The sequence below is a fragment of the Lytechinus variegatus genome, chromosome 2 (assembly GCF_018143015.1).
Source record: "Lytechinus variegatus isolate NC3 chromosome 2, Lvar_3.0, whole genome shotgun sequence".
In the NCBI taxonomy this organism is placed as follows: domain Eukaryota; kingdom Metazoa; phylum Echinodermata; class Echinoidea; order Temnopleuroida; family Toxopneustidae; genus Lytechinus; species Lytechinus variegatus.
In genome coordinates, this window is record NC_054741.1 from 15823576 (window position 1) to 15842464 (window position 18889).

General features: G+C 37.7%; 1 protein-coding gene across 1 annotated transcript in view; it reads left to right on the forward strand.

The window, feature by feature from the left end:
* LOC121409671 overlaps positions 1-18889 on the forward strand; it is a 23576-nt gene continuing 4687 nt past the window's right edge. Inside the window, exons 1-24 of the mRNA XM_041601580.1 lie at positions 1-120; positions 742-864; positions 1699-1812; positions 2219-2332; positions 3810-3866; positions 4495-4635; positions 4923-5141; positions 5536-5841; positions 6331-6549; positions 7027-7260; positions 7689-7934; positions 8357-8542; positions 9039-9156; positions 9791-9884; positions 10912-11155; positions 11738-12049; positions 12426-12616; positions 13125-13296; positions 14192-14353; positions 14930-15071; positions 16217-16416; positions 16939-17139; positions 17936-18051; positions 18659-18844. Of these exons, the coding sequence (XP_041457514.1) occupies positions 57-120; positions 742-864; positions 1699-1812; positions 2219-2332; positions 3810-3866; positions 4495-4635; positions 4923-5141; positions 5536-5841; positions 6331-6549; positions 7027-7260; positions 7689-7934; positions 8357-8542; positions 9039-9156; positions 9791-9884; positions 10912-11155; positions 11738-12049; positions 12426-12616; positions 13125-13296; positions 14192-14353; positions 14930-15071; positions 16217-16416; positions 16939-17139; positions 17936-18051; positions 18659-18844 (4161 nt within the window). The 5' untranslated portion in view covers positions 1-56. The remainder of the gene's footprint in view (positions 121-741; positions 865-1698; positions 1813-2218; positions 2333-3809; positions 3867-4494; positions 4636-4922; positions 5142-5535; positions 5842-6330; positions 6550-7026; positions 7261-7688; positions 7935-8356; positions 8543-9038; positions 9157-9790; positions 9885-10911; positions 11156-11737; positions 12050-12425; positions 12617-13124; positions 13297-14191; positions 14354-14929; positions 15072-16216; positions 16417-16938; positions 17140-17935; positions 18052-18658; positions 18845-18889) is intronic.

Here is an 18889-nt window from a genome sequence, read left to right on the forward strand (position 1 = left end):
TAGCCCAGCAGACGACACCAGTTACTGAAACGGTTCCTGCCACCACTACCGTACCCATGGTTACCACTGACCAGACTTCGACATCGTCTTGTACCGATTCTTGCAGCATGACAACAAAAGGTATATTTGTAATTCAGTTTTGTTTTACCATTTCATTACAATGGTAAAAGAACAAAATGCAAATATATATATATATATATATATATATATATATATATATAGGAGCGCCTTGGGCGCCTTGGCCTTGGGCGCTCCTACTCGCCTATATTACCCCGGTTAAGTTAGTCAACCTTGATTGCTAATTTCCTAATTATTCTCAAGGAACCTGCAGACATTACAAGCTCTGCTTTGTATGCAGGATCCTTCATATTTCACTTTCATTTACTTCCATTGTCATAATCTTTTGTATTCAGTATATAATCTAATGTATTGTATTGTGTTATTATATTTTGTTATACGTTTTTTGAAGTATGAAATTCAATAGAATACCGATTCCGGTGATCACAGCTTTTGAGGTCCTGCCGGTACCCATTTGCCTCAACATTTATGTGTATACATATGGCTGGATGGCGAAATAGGAAAGAAGTACTAGGTGTTTTTAAAAAAAGTATTTAGTCGGATAGCATTTAGTGCCAAAGTTGATTAGTGTAAACCTCCTTTTTCGCCAAACTCTTGATGTAAGATATTTTTCTTTTAAAGATACACAAAGAGATTTAATTTCATTGATCAAAATACTATAAGACCTGCAGACAACTCCGGTTACTACCATGTCTCCAACCACTCCTCCCGTGACCATGGTTTCTACTCAATCCATATCGACATCATCGACCTGCTTCAACGGTTCTTGCCAAACGACAACAGAAGGTGAGAGCTTTCGTGTGTATCCTGTTCTTTATCTGTTTGATAATATTATTTTTATTTTACCCGCTAATGGTTGTCTTGTAATTCTGTACATTCTATTGTCCTCGGGATATCGATAAAGAATAATCATTGTAGAATTTAGTGTTTAGTTTTACTTAGTTCTTGTTCTACTTCTTGTTCTTTTTCTTCTGCTGCTGAAATAAGGGTTAAAATTCGAACCCTCAGGATTTGTACAGTAGCACCACCCCTATGGGTGCTAACGAGTGCAGTTTTGCTCAATTGTGCGGGTGCAATGTAGCTGTATTAAGCACCCCATAAGGTGCAGAAATGAACCGTGTATTAAGGATTAAAAATTGAACCTCTTTATGTCAAGTATCATACACCGTAAAAGGTTCAAATATGACCCTCTAAGGATGCAAACGAATATTTATTGGTGCAGATAATGATAAAAAGGTGCATTTTTGCACACCTTTTTTCCTTTCCTTTTTCTACGTAGGGTGGAAGACTCCAGCCCTAAAGGCTGGTACAAGTGTTTCATTTAGGGTTCAAAAATTTCTTAGTGTGTATGCTACCACTTTTTTCGCCACCCCCCCCCCCTTTCTTCTACTCATTTCCCCTCCTCGTTCTTCTTTTCTTTTTCCTATGTTTCTTCTTTTTCTCCTCCTCATTTCAACGTTCTTGTTTGCTAAATTTACGTCTCTTATTTTATCTATCAGTGGTGAATCTGCGAACGTGCTAGTAAACCCAACATCAAAGGAGAGACAGGTCTGAAGAATGGCTAGTTCGTTTCCTTTTATTACTTCTTCCAACCTATTTTCACGTTTATATCTTTATCAGTGGTGCATCCATGTTTCAATAATCCCTGCACCAATGGTGGAACGTGTGTGGAAGATGGAGAAGGATTCACATGTCAATGCCCTTCGGGTTTCCAAGGTACAACGTGCCAAACAGGTATGTGTATAGGTTTACTTGGTCTCCAAGATAGCTGTTTTATTTATTTTCTGATTCCCTATAAATCTCGAGAAATTTATGAAAAATATATAGGTTCTACTCCTAACAAAACTCGCAGTCATGATTCGTATTTACTATTTTGAGGGTTTCAAACAGCTGATCCACAAAAGATAGAAAATGTGATAAAATTGTTTATGATGATGATGATGATGATGATGACGGTAAAACTATCACAAGTTATGACAGTAAAATTGATATCATAGAAACATGTGATATTTGTAAAGGTGTATTCAAAGTTTGAAGATAACCTTCCCCCCTCTCTCTCCCTCTCTCTCCTGTTTTATTGTATCTCTCCCTCTACCCCCTCTTTCTGCTTTATCCTCTCTTTCTCTTCCTTCTGTGACAGTGGTAAACTCTTGTAGCAGTCACACCTGTCTGAATGGAGCAACCTGTGAGGAGGGTACAGAAGGAGCCATATGTCAATGTCCTTTTGGTTACGAGGGAATTCATTGTGAAACAGGTACAAAATCTGTCTACCTTCAATTTGGCCTTTTTTACGTTTGGTCCCGGGTCCCGTCTTACAGAGAGTTGTGAACAATCCGACCAATCTCAACTTTATAAAAATCCATTAATGTGATATTTTCTTCTTAAAGGAAATTTGCCAATTTGCATTTGCAAACAAAGACGAACTCACTAGTTATTGTCTAGAAAACATATCTAACGAACATGCATTTTATTTCCTGACTTTGCTTACTTTCCATAGTTGTGGATGATCGGATCAATCGAAACTCTTTATCAAACATGGCACTGAAATCAGATGCACGCAATTTCGATTCCACAATATATTCAAACTGTTTTTAAACGTGATTCTTTTGTGCAACGAGCCAAAATACCATCCGGGTTTACACCAAAAAGGCATTATAAACAAACGGATAAACCAGGCAACATGGATTTAAAAGTGTTCGTGATGTTGTGATACCACCATCTTTCAGATAATTTTCCACAATGATAGCGATTTGATTGTTCTTTACATCATAACGTTGTACCTGTTTCATTTAGCTGTTTGTAAGGTTACGCACACCTTTATGCAAGACTTGGATGTGTGCTTAAAGGACAAGTCCACCCCAACAAAAACTTGATTTGAATAAAAAGAGAAAAATTCAACAAGCATAACGCTGAAAATTTCATCAAAATCGGATGTAAAATAAGAAAGTTATGGCATTTTAAAGTTTCGCTTATTTTCAACAAAATAGTTATATGAACGAGCCAGTTACATCCAATTGAGAGGGTTGATGACATCACTCGCTCACTATTTCTTTTGTAATTTATTATATGAAATATGAAATATTTTTATTTTCTCGTCATTGTCATGTGAAATGAAGTTTCATTCCTCCCTGAACACATGGAATTCCATTATTTTAACATTTTGTGCTTCAGGCAAGGAGGTCCTAATCGTCAAATTCGTAAAAATTGAAATATTGTATAATTCAAACAATAAAAAAACAAAAGAAATGGTGAGTGAGTGACATCATCGACTCTCTCATTTGGATGCAACTGGCTCGTTCATATAACTTTTTTGTTGAAAATAAGCGAAACTTTGAAATGTCATAACTTTCTTATTTTACATCCGATTTTGATGAAATTTTCAGCATTGTGCTTGTCTGATTTTTCTCTATTGATTCAAATCGACATCTTTCTGGGGTGGACTTGACCTTTAAGTGCTAAGACAGTTACAAAATGGATTATTAAGGACGTGAAAGGGTCACCAGTAGATCGTGAAGTCATTCGTAACTTACGTACAGCTTTATGAAATACCCGCCAGGAATGGTTTGGTGCCGACAGTCGACTAATCATCAGAAACCGAGAGACGCACTCGATACCGGTTATGATGTATCTTATTCTGTCAGTTGGGGGATGAAACCTGGGCAAAGTTGTCTCAGTCTGTGATCATTTAATAGCAGATCGGTTATTTGATTGTGTTCTTTTCTGTCTTCCAGATTTGACGCCGAATTTCAATTTCTCCCAAGCACGTGTCTTGGAACCCGCTGACTTTGGTAAGTCCAGTGCAGCCTGATCGCTTAAGAATGAGCATTTTATCTGACCATAAGGGTATCATTAGTTTTAGATGGTTTATCAAAATTTATTGTAGCTTAAATTAATTTTCCATGATTCCCTACAAACCCTTGAGAAGGGGAACGATCGTATCCAATAATCCTTATATGGTTATCCCATGGCAATCCCAACCAGAGACATCTGAGTTCGCATTAGTGTAGAAGATAATTTGACAGGTTTATTTTGCACTTAAACGATCATAACTATAAATCAGCGAAATTGAATAATTTGTGTTTCTTTATTCCAATATCAATTAAGAATGATTCGCGTTAAAACAATCCCTACCATTCGTGCCTTTTTCTTGCACACATTCACACCGGTGTGAATACCAGTTCCTGACTAAAATTATCACGAAATAAAAGACAAGATAAACAGAAGTTTAATGGACATCGTGGTTTCTCCCCCAAAAGTAACGATTTAAGTCTTAAGCTCTTTATATCTCAATTTCTCTTAATGAAAGGATTATGGAATATGAGCATGTTTTTGTTTTACTTCCTTCCCTCTTTCTTCCCATCCCTCTTTTTTCTTTACCGCACCTCCATTACCCTTATCTTTATTTACCATGGTTAGGTGTGGATAGAAGCTTGCCTCAGCCTTATTACATGCTGGCAGATCACTACAATACTTTACAGATGAAGCAAGCAAACGATCATCAAGAAATTGTCGACGAACCTTGTCGCAATAACATGATGGACTGCATTAAGCTTACTGGTTTGTTATATATTCATTGATATAATTATAAAATATTTCTTTCAGCTTATTGTCAAATATACCGGCCCGTCTTCTGAAGACTGATTAATTTATGCTATAGTCTAATTCTGTGCCAAAAGCAAACATAAAATGTTGAAACTTTGTATACATTGTTCACTTTTTATGTTTACTGTGGTATTTCAGTTTGATTGGCAAATATTCGTTGAAACTGGAGGGGTATTAGAGCAATTACAATGCATGCGTAATCCACCATCACTCTCACATGGCAAATTATTCATTATTTTTAGGGGCTACGTCACGACTGAATCCGATGACGTCGATAACAGGTACCTGTTTGCATCAGGTCGAGAACTGTCCTCAAGGGTTCGCCATATCCTTGTGGCTCTTCCTGGAGACAGAAGCAATTGATGGCGTACCTTCCAAGCTTCTCTCGGTCGAAGACGGAACCCTCAATGTTCCTTATGTCAGATTGATGATTACTGCCCAGCGAGCTATAGAATTTTCAGGTACTCTTACTTTAAAATCTAGAGATGATACATGTTCGGAAATTTCCGGCCTTCATCATGTATAAAAAGTCTTTGGAGAGAGACAGTTTAAACTTCTATAAGGCATTATACGCCACTTAATAAATGTCCTTTGATTAACACATCCAGATATGAAATATCTAAACCTTAGCTTTCATATATTATTATAAGTTTTTAAGTTTCGGATCATAATTTCATACCTGTCATTTGTCAAAACAATTTTTATCAGGAAATTATTTCATGTAAACTGCTTACTTCGTCAAAGTACATTGTATCAATAGCGTATGTGTGTTATGAAAAGTCTAGAAATTTGTCGGAAAAAAATTCAATAATGATTTTAAGCGCTTCTCACAGAGCTATTTCTGTCTTATTTCAGTCAATGATGGAACAACCATCTTCAGGTCAAAAATTTCTGCGGGAAAGGTTAGATGGAATCAATGGTTTAATTTGGGTGCAAGCTGGAAACCGGGATCTGTCCCTCTCTTGTTCATTAACTCTAAACCTCGAGGTCAAAGTTCACAGAGTGATGTCACAGAACCCATGGACACGTCAACCAACCGGAATGTGTGGATCGGTTCACAGGAAACCGCGGATTCCTCGGCGCCTGTTACAGTATCCGATTTTGTGTACTGGGATCGCTTCCTGTTTGAGTTTGAAAATCATCGCTTCCTGGGAATAACCGGTAATGAATTATTCAATTTGAAACTGTATTGTTATTTGCATCAATCATAATACTTCCCTAAATGTGATTACATTTGATTTAGTTTACATGCTGCTTGTTGTTGAATCTTAAGGAAGCCATCAATATTTATCATTGATGATAATAATCATACCTTTTATTCATCGTTCTAATCAGCGTTACATGTCCTTAATACCATATTCACCCTGGTTCCCTGCCTGGTTAAGTTCAGCCTCCACACATGTCTCAAAGGTTAGGTTCTGATATGTATTCATAATGATGAGGTAGAGGATTAGTTGCAGGTTTTGACGAGTAGAATGAATATTCAGAAGTTGAATGGATCAATATTATGTCATATTTGTATGATGAATTAAGATATCACTGATCCCTGTAATTCATCTAATTGACAGACCTTTTATTATTGTCGGATAAAACAAACTATTTGATATAAAAAAAAAATACTTCCTCTATCTCTCCTGCTATTCTATAAAGATGAAGAGAAGCATTTGCTTTTCAATGCCGATCTTTGGTGGACTGTAGACGGCTTTACACGCAGGGATCATCTCCAATTGGGTGACTATCAAAACCAAGTTGCATTGACCACGCCCATCCGTACAGACGAAAATGCAGTGGTCGTCCTGACGACTGGAAGAGATGGAAAGGGAAAGGCTCTAGATGTCAACGGAGAGGACGGATTCTGGTTATATTTTGGTAGGCAAAATTTTAAATCAAAATTATTAGCCATTTTCGAAAAATACTAAGTCCAACAAGGAAAGGTTATCGTTCGTTTTCTCAGAGAAAGTTCATTCACTCAATTTTTCCAAAACGTTGTAACGCTTAATATTCACATAAGAGGACAATTCCATTAAGGATGTACGTCCGATCCCCAGTATGAGGGAAGCAAAGAGAGCATTGGGAAAATCGGGATCGGACAGAAAATAAAGGTTGACTACTTTGCTGGAATAGAAGTTCATATATCAACAGAGTAAAACAAAATGCGAGATTCATTTTAAATCTTCAACGATATTCTTTATCAGTTAGACCAAATTAAAAAAAATCAAAGTACTCCAATCTCGAGCCACAGTGGAGTTAATGCCTTATTTCCTTCTGATTCCGCCCATCTATTATTCATGTCCCGTTTTCCCATCATCCATTCAATTATGATTATCTCCCTTTTTTAATAAACAGGAGATCATGACGGAACGTGCATCAGCGATCCCAGCCTTTGTGATGATGGCATCACTGTTGCCACATGGATGAGGCTAACAGATTACCATGACAACGAGTTCCACTGCCTCTTGAGTTCGGGTGGACAGACGACACGAGGTTTTGCTATCTACCAGACCGGACAGAAGATACGCGCCATGGTGGCAAACGGAGAACGACAATGGATTGTCGAGGCTCCCTTCGAACAGTTTGGTGGTAACTATTTTGCTGCGGCTTGGCGCAACTAGTCTGTATACTGAATCAGTGCATATACATTAATATTTACAATAGGCATAGCAATATGGGGAATTTGATAACGGGGATAAGACAATTAGAGGTGTTGCCCTTTTTTCTGAAATGAATGATAGGGCTATTAGTATTAAAAAGGTTATGCAATCAATTTCTCTCTTTTTCATAATCTTCTTCCGATTTCTTCCTCCTTTTCTCTTCTTTCGTCGGTTTTATTTTTCGTTAATTGAAAAATCGAGGGGAGGGGTCACCTCTGCCTCAGCGCTGCCTTTGCGAAAACAGAAGGATAATTGCAAATGGAATTGAAGTAACTCAAACTGAGACAAGACAAGGAAATAGGCCTATCATCAATACTGCTGACATTGTTCTTCAATCCTTTCTGAATCCTTAAACAGAATGGAGCCACATCGCCCTGACATGGAATCTAACGACCGGTCTGTACCTATACCTAGACGGAAATACCCGTGGTATTGACTTGAAGGGTGTCTACAGGGTGCGTGAAGCAGACCTGGACAACAAGCTCATCGTGGGCAGAAGGAACGACTTCCTCAGCGACTTCGCCAGATTGGGATTCGAGGAACTTGCGATCTGGGAACGATTCGTCGAGCCGTGGGAAGCCAGACATGTCTTTGGTTTGTTCGGTATGATATTGATAATCCCTTGTCATTCTGTGGAGTTTTGTTTCATTGATATCCCACCGTCGAGACTTTTTAATTTTTTTCAATCCAAAGTGATATTATAGGATGTACATGAAGAGAAAGTAGATGAATTGAGTAAACTGACACCGAACGTGTGAATTTGTGTTTGGGGCGGATATACAGTAGGTGAGTGGATGCAGGTATTTGTTTGGTATGTATCTGATAGCTTTTTTGTCCTGCCACAAAACTCATGACAATAAAGATCTGATTACACAACTAATAAAGGTCTTGTAAATTAAAGAAATTTCTGATAAACTGGCAAATGGACTAGATCAATGGTTTACGCTACCACGTCTCTGATATTTTCGAAATAACATTCCATCCATGTTCTCATCAAACAATTACCTTTCTTTACCCCTCTGCAGAAAACTCTGTGTACAGTAAAGCTGATATCTATTGGGCAGGTGAAACATTGATTTTGAGTATGTTTGACCTTCTTGAGACCGGCAAAACTGATGGTATTATACCAGGCCCAAACTTAGATATTACCATAGCAACAGAAGATGATGATACATTCGTTGAATTACATCCCAATTCCTACCTAACGCTCGGTATGTTTGACTATGGTAATAAAATGCCAAAATGGTGATTTTCCATCCACTTTGTCAAAAGAATGTATCGTAGCATATTGTATCAACAGCTTCACATCTAAACAAGATAAGGGCGGAATGGTGGTATTAAGGCTTCCACAGCTTTAGTAAAGGTTCCGTCATACAAATTAAAATCGCTAATATTATTGTTTTTCTCATTTTAAAAGGAACACTTTTATTCATTAGAAAATCGTATATCCAAAGGCTACAAATCAATTCCCTGAGATTTCAGCCTATTCCTTGCTTTAAAAATGGTTGATACAAGTGGTAAACATATAGTCATTTTTATTTTGCCCGGTCCCGACCAAAACATACTTCACGAAGTGAATGGCATTTTGGTAGCAAGATACCTTGATTTACTAACAAGAAGTAGGTAACGAAACATAACCTGATGAACGAAATTGATTTTTATTGAACTTTGGAAATTGTAATATTGCGTTTTTTCCGTTGATTTTAGGATCCTTTCCAGCCTCCTGTCTAATCGAAACAGACACCTGCCTCAGCGGGTTTTCGCTCTCAATCTGGCTTCAAACACCTATCAATGCACCCATCACTGGGAGTCATCTTAATATCGAGTAAGATTGATGTAATGTGTACATGTGATTCTATCATATTGAAGTGTTATCCCATGCACGGAAAATTATTCATTCACGTTTTCTCCACAAATCATGTAATCAAATTCATCTAAAAATAGACGAATGACGGGGCATCACCCCCCCCCCAACCAAATGAATAATGAACACTTTGTGTGTGCTAAACAAAAGGACCACAAATCAGAATGTAATATACCAGCAGGGGTCTTATGCCGAGAGATGAAACAGACAAAGACTGAAGGTGCTAGAAAACTAATATTGTCTTATCTTATTTATTTACAGATAAATATAGCCTTTGAAATTGCACATTTGAAACATGTTAATGCTGTATGGTACCTTTTTCATGCTACTTTACGCTGAATTCAAAATTTGAATATGAATAGTTTTTCGATATAATACGTGATGATGATGATGACGAAAATATATTGAAAGTATTTGTAATTTCTGGGGTATTTATCATAGTAAGACACTACGCACTAGCTTCTCCAAGCAGCATCTCGTAAAAGAAAGATCGATTATTCTATACAGATCGATGGCATCCTTGACTTAAGCACTAGTTTACTTACACAGATGACATATTAACTTGATTTTAATTATTTTATTTCATCGATTGCAGGTCTCGCAGTTTTACGCTCACTGTGACGTACTACACAGCCGTTGCCATAGTGAAGACTTCTGACCTGGTTTGGACAACAACGGTACCCATTGAAGTAAGTTATCAACCATTCCGAATTTCTCCCATCCATTGATCGGGTCGTCGGACCTCGGGTTCGTTACAGAGGGAGTTACAATCACTCGTCTTTAAAAATCAAACGGGGTCTGATTTTCAACCAATCAGAAAAAAATGATAACTTAAGGGATGATCCAGGCTGAATATATTTATATCTCACTAAATAGTGTAAAATTCACAGAACAAAATGCTGAAAATTTGATGAAAATCGGATAACAGATAACAAAGTTATTGAATTTTAAAGATTTGCATTATTCCGGTGAAGCAGTTCTTGGCATGTCTTCATGAATATTCATTAGGTGGGATGATGATGTCATATCCCCATTTATTCTTTTGTATTTTATTATATGAAATTGGGCTTATTCGAAAATTTTCTACCAAGAAATAAAACAATTGCATTGACAACTTATTAAGTGCATTAGTTGTTTATTGCTGCAACTAATGAAAATTCATGAAAACATGCCTAGAACTGTTTCACCGGATTAATGAAAATCTTTAAAATTCAATAGTTTCGTTATTATCCAATTTTGATGATATTTTTACTATTTTCTTCTGTGAATTTTACATTATTTATTTAGTGATAATTATCTTCAGCCCGGAGCATCCCTGTAAGCTCAAAAAATGAAACTCTTTCCACATCCTTCAACCCCCCCCCCCCCTCACCCCCACGTAACTTTAGTAACTGACGTGGGATGTTTTGACGAAAGGTTGTGTTCCGTGATGGTTCAAGGTAAGCCATTTGACTAAATTTAGGTTCATATTCCTAATTTTATAATAAATTCGCTTTTTATAGCCGATCAAACGCTTCTGTTGCATTAGTTTTACTTTTAATCGGTATTTTAAAAAGAACAATGAAAAAAATAAGCCGGATCATTGTCAGGAATCTTTTTTTTTTTTATTTTTATTTTTTTTACTTTGGAGAGTTAGTCTCTTCCCACCCCCCCCCCCCCTTAAGTTCAACTTACACTTTAAGCATATTAAGCATTTCAAATCATTATATTATTCAGAAACGTGGGTCCTGGTATAATATCGCCATGACGTGGAACCGCTTTGAAAGATTAGCGGTGTACGTGGATGGGATCGAGCCGGAAGGGGCCACATCGACCACAGAAACGAACCTGGACGTGCAACCCTCATCGGTGACGGAAGTCGGTATCAGCTCGACAACGGAAGGGACGTTAATCACGGATCTCGCGGTCTGGTACCAGTTTACGTACCCTCGGAAAGCCTTCACGCTCATGGGATTAACAGGTGATTTATTTATTGTAATATATGAATTGTATAATAATTAATACCGAGACGTAAAACATGTACACTCAAAATTATATGTTATAGAAGGTTGGGCCATGATTGCACAATAATTAATCAGTATCCATCAATGGATGTATATTGATGGATGGATGCAGCGGATCCAAGTTCATTGATACAATTTCAGTTGAAAAAGCTTTTAAGGCCCCGATTTCCCAAATAAAACGTTCAAAACTGGAACAGATTATGGATGGACCTTTAAATGTTAATTGTCTTTCAGTTAAAATCCTTATGATTTAGGCTTATCTGAATCTTATTTCTGTATATTTTGCTCTCTTTCGGTTTAAAGAGCATTGCCCCTGTTTCGGGACTTCCCTTCGACTTTGCAATTTGTCCAGAACTTCTAAATATCTTTCTTAAACAATTAATTCCAAGGAATTACCGGTTAATGATTAGGCCTATTACCCCATGCTCATTAACAGATATGAAAAAACTTGTTCCAAAATTCCTCTAAATAAATACAAAATTACATGAATAAGCAATCAAATACAATTATAATAAACTCGCATTCCTCTCTTTGAATAGATCCCGAAGGCTACTGTCAGAGTTTCGGTCGTTACTGCTGGACATTCCAACCACCCCTCAATCGCGTCAATCCCTTCGTGCCATCTGAAACGGGCGTCTCATACACTACGAGTTCGAACTACACCGGGAAATCCGTGGTCACCGACGGAATGGAAGGCGTCCTCACACTCGGCGACTACGCGGGCATGTGTCCAAGCGATCCATCGGAGTGCGAGCACGGTTTCGCACTCGGGTTGTGGGTGAACTTGGAACCCCCGGAGACTGTGGATAGTTCTGTGAAGCACATCATTAGTCTTGGTGCTGACAGAAATGGTGAGTGTACTTTCTTTCGAGCACAGACCCAACGGACGAGGAAAAGGTTTGTTCTACATTTGGTTAGACTTTGAAATACATCCATATCATAATTTTCAACATTTCTTTGAATATGGCTTTATTTAAAGAAATTTAGATTTATCAAATTGGCCTTACTGCTCACGAATAAGGAGTAAAGGAATTAAGGAAGAGCAGGTCATGCAGGTCAAAGCTCATCATGTTAAAAAAACATTAGTGTCACTGATCGTGTGCCAATACATTGACACGGACATTATTCATGTGAGCAAACAAACAAATTGAACAAAGTGGATTATATGTCTGAGCTCTGCTTCTACAAATATACCTTTTGACAAAACAAAATCACTTCCTCCGGCAGGAGAGAGGGGTATGGCTCTTATACACGCAGAGGGGAACATCCGGGCTATTGTTGCAGACGGCACAAAAAGATGGGAGGTCGACACCCTGGATCATAACGTCACCTATAACAAATGGATGTACATAGGGATGATCTGGGAAGCAACCAACGGACTTCAGATCACCTTCGATGGGGTACTAACGGCAGAGAAGGTACATAAATTCAGTGTATTGTATCATGGACCTAGGGTCCATGATTGTATGCTGCTTCTATCTGGGATAAAAACTAGACAGGATAGCGGGGAAAAGAAGGGAAGATAAAGTGAGAAGAAGAATTTTAAAATAAAGGGATGTAGGATTTATCAGTGTTGGGTAAAACAAAAATCACACCAATTAAAATCCATATACTTTCAAGGACAAAGAGCATAAAGGGGAAAACTCTCTCAAAAATACATAATAATGCACCGTATAAGAGAGCGACAGAGTTCCAAAGTGCCAATTGCATGCTGTTGTAGTTACTTTACTTACCTAGTAAGGGTTTCTTTTCCGCTAAAATCATGGTTGATATTATTAGAAAATGTAAAATTACGCAAGGTTGGTCATGTTCAAAAAGTGGACCCCAAAACAAGTGATATAACTGGAAAATCCTTCAATTCGCATTAAAATATCAACGTAAGTAAAAATTAATACCACATTGGATTTTCATTTTCATATGATGCAGAAAGCGGGAACGGTAAGCACAAGAAACAATGAGGCCTACTCTGTCATCACCGTGGGTAAATCAGCAGTTTATCCTATTGGATACCAAGCAGGAGCATACGATGACATTATGATAGTTGTACCAGAAACAGTCAGTGATATCCCAGTACCAGAAGACCTGAATGGCGTAGGAAGTAAGTTTTCGGGGATGTCACAGTTATTAAACAAAACAAGTTTTGTAGTTTAGTAGTTGTGTTTTAGAACCAAAGCCATTTTTCCTCTATAATTTCACCGGATAACATTATTTCATTATGATTTTCGCTTGCTTCTTAAGTTTTTTATTTTTATAATTGAGGAGTTTGTCGGTTCGAATCGTCCCATCTGTCATAAAATGAACCATTAAACCATCGATGGCCATCGAAGTATCTGTACAGATGTTATTGATAAGGCTTAAAGATTCATGATTATCTAATTTAGGTTCCGCCAACATCCGAACATAGAAACACAATTTCTTTTTCCGGCAGTACGCAAAATGTGCAGAAAACACAAATGAGAATATGATTCAATCACAAATAGATATCAAAGAATTAACAAGATGAATAGGTTAAAATAAGAGCGAAAGTATTCATTTGTATTTCCAGTCATTAGTTTCCGAGTAAACACAATTTAAACTTACTTAACTGACAAAGCCCCCCTCCTCCATTCCCCATCATAAAGCTGTTCGTAAGTTAAGAGTGACTTTGAGCAATGTTAAGAACGACTGGTGATCCTTTCTTTTGGTAAATGATATTCATCAATGTTCATTGTGATTATTTAGCGCATAAGAAAGGTTCACCAGCCATTCTTAAAGTCGCTCTTAGCTTACGAACAGCTTTATGAAACACCCACCCGGAGAGAATAGATATGAATATTATGTTGGCTTACGTTAAATATAAGAGATCCAGTCAATATACATCCCCTATCCCTCTCATTCTCTCTCTCTCGTTCTCTCTCCAACTCTTCCCTCGATCTCTATAATGTTCTCTCGACCCCCACACCCTTCTCACACACCCTCACACACACTGTCTCTAAATGTCTTCATCGTATCAGGCGTACGTTACCGTTCTGCTGATGAGTATTTCGACGTGACAGACCCGAGCGGTCCGGTAGAAGCAGTCAACACATCACTGGTTGAGGATCGCTTCCATTCTGAGGATGGGGCTATTTCCACAGGCAACCCAGCAAATCACAACTTTGGATACGTATCGATTGGTATTAAATCTCATTCGTTTTGTGAGAAAATATACATGTATGTACATATGTATTAATATATATTCATCAATTTGATATAAATCTTATATTAACTTCTGCTGCAAAACTAGTGGTATGGAAATTTTTAGATTGTGATTGTGACATCTTTGATTTATTGTATTGTTTATTTGAAAAAAAGGTGTGTTAAATCGATTTTATTCAACTTTGCATGATTTTACTTCCAGCTGCCAAAACAATGAAGTAAATTTAAAAAATCTGTATCATAGCACAACCAAAAATATTACGTTATTATATTGGAGTTATACATTTCTTAGCACTGAAGAGGGTCAAACGCATACTGATAGACATCATAATAGACGTCAGTTATTACCGAGCGTTGCAACTATCCCTTCTTCAAAAAAGTATGCTTTATTCAGGGAGTTGGGAGTATATTTGTACGTCATCACCGGGAGTGCACATAGAAACGTTCAATATGCCCCCATTCAGCAGCTTGGCGTACCAACAACATTCATTGAACATTCAAAATGATCATAATCCATGTGATATTGTTGGGTATTTTTATCTCTTTGATATCAGGTGATTACGCGGGTAAATGTTTGAGTGATCCATCCGTTTGTAGTCCAGCCGGTATGACAGTCAGTTTCTGGATTGAACTCGGTACCATCGACCATTTTCAAGACGTAGCCACCAACCCCGAAGGACTTGGGTATATTCTCAGGTAAGGAACCGATATGTAGGAAATTTCTTTTTGAACTGACGAGTGTTTCTACGGCAGTTAGAAACGATCGGAATCAGGTGCTGGAGTATTTCCGTCCTACGAATTTCCAACGGACATGATAGTATACTCGAGGTGACGTATTTACCACGTGACCAAAACACATTGTCAAGTTGCCGTTAACAACACAACGATAAGTGACATTGAAAATAGTCGTAAGAACGGGAGGATCGGTGAGACCGTAGAGTTGGCGCATGGATATTTGTTTAATCGCAATATATATTCGTCGTGGAAACGAAAGATCCGGAAAGATCTTTATTGGAGATTGATGAAGAATGATGAAGGAACCATTAATGTAATGTTTAACGCCTCAGAAAGATTGGGGCTAACTCGGCACCTTCCTCGTAAAGTGTAGGCAATATTTTGCCCGAATATCGTGACCAAACCTCAACGTAATCTGTCATGTAAACTCCATTAATGCGTTATTTGATTATATTTATTTATTTGTCTATTTACAGTATTATTTCAACAGGGTAGCCTCTTCAGTTGACAAACTGCTGTCCCTTAGGGCCCTGTACAATAAAGTACTGTATATACACATAAAATGACAGACAAGATTAATATAGTTGATTTATCAAAATTGCTAATGTATCATTAAATAATTCGATCTGTGTCACACTAAAAAAGGTATGCCAAGTTTTTCTTGAAACTCCCAAGTTTCTCATTTCCTTGCTTATTTTCAGTAAACTCTTCCATCTTTTCAATGTAGTAACCTTTCATCATATTTGTAAATGTGTGATGTCTATTTACTCGTATGCATTATGTATATTTGAATTTTAGGCCAAAATCTAATAATGAATTTTTGTAGGTCTTTCTTTGAATAATCTTTCACTTTGAGTTTATCAGACTGTCGGGATTAGTATAAAAGCAAAGATGAATCTTGGAAGAGAATTCGTCATGAAGCTAAATGATCGGTGATGATATTTTAACTCTGATAGGGCCAATTAATTATTCAAAGCGACCCCTCATTTTGTTTAGGTACAGTTCCCAGGGTCGGATATTATGACAATGGCGGTCAATAAGACGAGCAAACCCCAAAATGAGCATCTCTCTTTCGTGGTATTTTTCGTCTTCATAATATTATGCAGCTCTGGTGCCCAGGTTGCGAATAGCCGTGGCTTTTCAGTCACTTACGATGGCGAAACAGTTACTACTGAAGTAGTTGGTTCAACCATAATGTGGACTGCATCTTTCGACGATGCTAATTTTGGGAGAAACTGGACTAACTTCGCCATAACTTGGAGCTCGGTCTCTGGTCTTGAAATCTTAACTGATGGCAAACTCAGAGGTAATGAAAACTTTTGCTTACCATCACAGCCTTTTCAATATACATGGGATGTGCCACGTAGTAAATGCCGAGAGAGGCAAGACGATCATAGATATTTTATCATTTGGAGTACACGGGTACAATATATTTATACGATGACATACCTCTGTTTGGGTTTTTTCTTTTCTTTTTCATTACTCGGAAAATCATAGGGGTTGACGGTCCCCTGCCCCGTACAGACCCCTGTTAAGATCGTAACTTCAATGGAAACAGTGACTTTAATTGGTTCTTTAATCATGTTCCTATTACAATAAAAAGAAAGGAAAAACACTATAAGCATTTATGAAACAAGTATATAATTACACAGGGTGTATTCTATTCCCATTTCCATAGCCACTGACTTATGTAAACATTGGTTCTGATTGGTTGTTTTAATCCTGTCACTGTTGTAGTTGCCATGAAGGCAAAATAATAAGCAAAAAGAGATCATTTATAAATCCAGCACTATAATCATATATATTTTATTGTTGTATTCCCATTTAGCCACTGACGCACTTGGAACGCCATTGTCTAGTACAACAACGGACACACACACCGTTGTTCATCTCGGCAAACGTAACGATCAAGACAGCGGGTACCTTGGAGGCGCCTTCGATGACGTCGCCGTATGGATATACACAATCAATTACGAGGACGACGATGAGCTCAGTCAGTTGATGGGCGAGCTAGGACTTGATGACATTTGTAAGCTTTTTATTTGATGTCTATTTTATCAACATACATCTTTCCGGTTCTGTCTCTTCGTAAATGTGATGAAAAAGAAGGGAATCTACATGGTTTCGTTTGGTTTTGGCGCGGAGTGTTTAACTAGTCAAGAAGAGTCCGTCACAGTAAAAGAAAGTCAAAGTTAAACAACATATATGTATACACAATCTGATTTACTATAATACTTGCGCTCCTTGATGTATGAATGAGGTTTGAAACACTTTTTTACACGTTTAGGCAATGATTATCAGAAAGTCTACATTGCTGTTTAAATCTTTAACATTTTGTTAACTTTAAATGATACCTTCATCATTTACATGTAGCTCATTTGTATTCTCTGCAACTGTCGTTTACAAAAAGAAAGATCTATCAGAGTGTGATACTGGTATGCTCTGAATTCATATTTAAGGTATGGATATGCAGACGAAGACAAACTTCTCCTTTTTTATCATACGTAAAACAATCTAGTGTACAACGTGATGAAATATTGAAGGTGAAGAGTAAAATACATGAAGTATGTGTCTTATGATACTCACTTATGATACCAACGAAATCGACTCGAAACCTAACAATCGCGTGTCATTAGCTATGAGGCAATAGGTTTTGTCAGTCTGGATACTGATTCGACAGCAGTTTATTGAGTATAAGAATTGTCGCTCCGAGATAATGAGCCAAATGTTGGAATTTGGGAGGCAGGGAGCGGACGGCGGTGTGTCCCTGCAATCTTACATATTCCTACTTAGTAAATATTTTAGATATCGATATTTGTTCACAGTTATCACCGATGATTATACTCAATTGCTAAACTCTGGGCCCACTACAGGAAAGGAAGAATGTAGAGTCCTTCATGAAGCGGACTGCGCTAGATCACTGATGGAACTTGAGGATATTGTAAGTGAATCGTTGTCTTTGTCGTTTCCTGTTGTGAAGAACAATGTCCCACAGTATGTCTACAGTGTAGAAGACGGTCTGAAATCACCTCCAAAACTTTCACAGTGCGCATTGCATTTTAACAATTTCTACTTTAACACACTGTTAATATTCACACTGTCTAAGTGTCCACAGTGTAAAATCATTCCTAGACTTTTTAATTCAAACAGTGTGGATCACATTTGCACATAGTCCACTATTATCAACATAATACTGTGAACACTCTACCAGCAGTGAATTTTCATTATCATTGTCGCAATGTCCATCATCTGTGTCATTTTTGGTGAATATGAAGGTCATATTGCTTTCCCAAGAGGATACTCATTTTTAAGGGACGAGTGAAGAAAAGTCCTATTCTAAAGATAAATTGAAAAGGGGGAAGAACTGAAGAGAAATGGGAGGCAGGGAGGAGAGGGAGCCTGTCTGTCAGGGTCTGTGTGTGAGTAAGGGTTATGTGTCGCGTGTGTGTGCGTGTTGTGACATAGATGAAGAGAGGGGGAATCACGGGGGACACTAGAGACAAAATTTATACCAAATTTACATATACTATTATTATCATTCTTTGTAGGCTAATGAAGAGCTCATTTTCGGTATTGACGCTGCCACGAGCATGCGCAGACGAATGCTCCATCTGGCACAAACAGAAGATTCATTGTCAAAGAACGAATTAGCCGCTGCAGTGAATGTTGCTTCTACCCTAGCTCTGTTTGTCCAACCATTCAACAACAAAACTCAAGCTGAAAATGCAATAGAGGTATGAAGGTAGAAGAAACATTTCCAGCTGTAATATTTAACATGT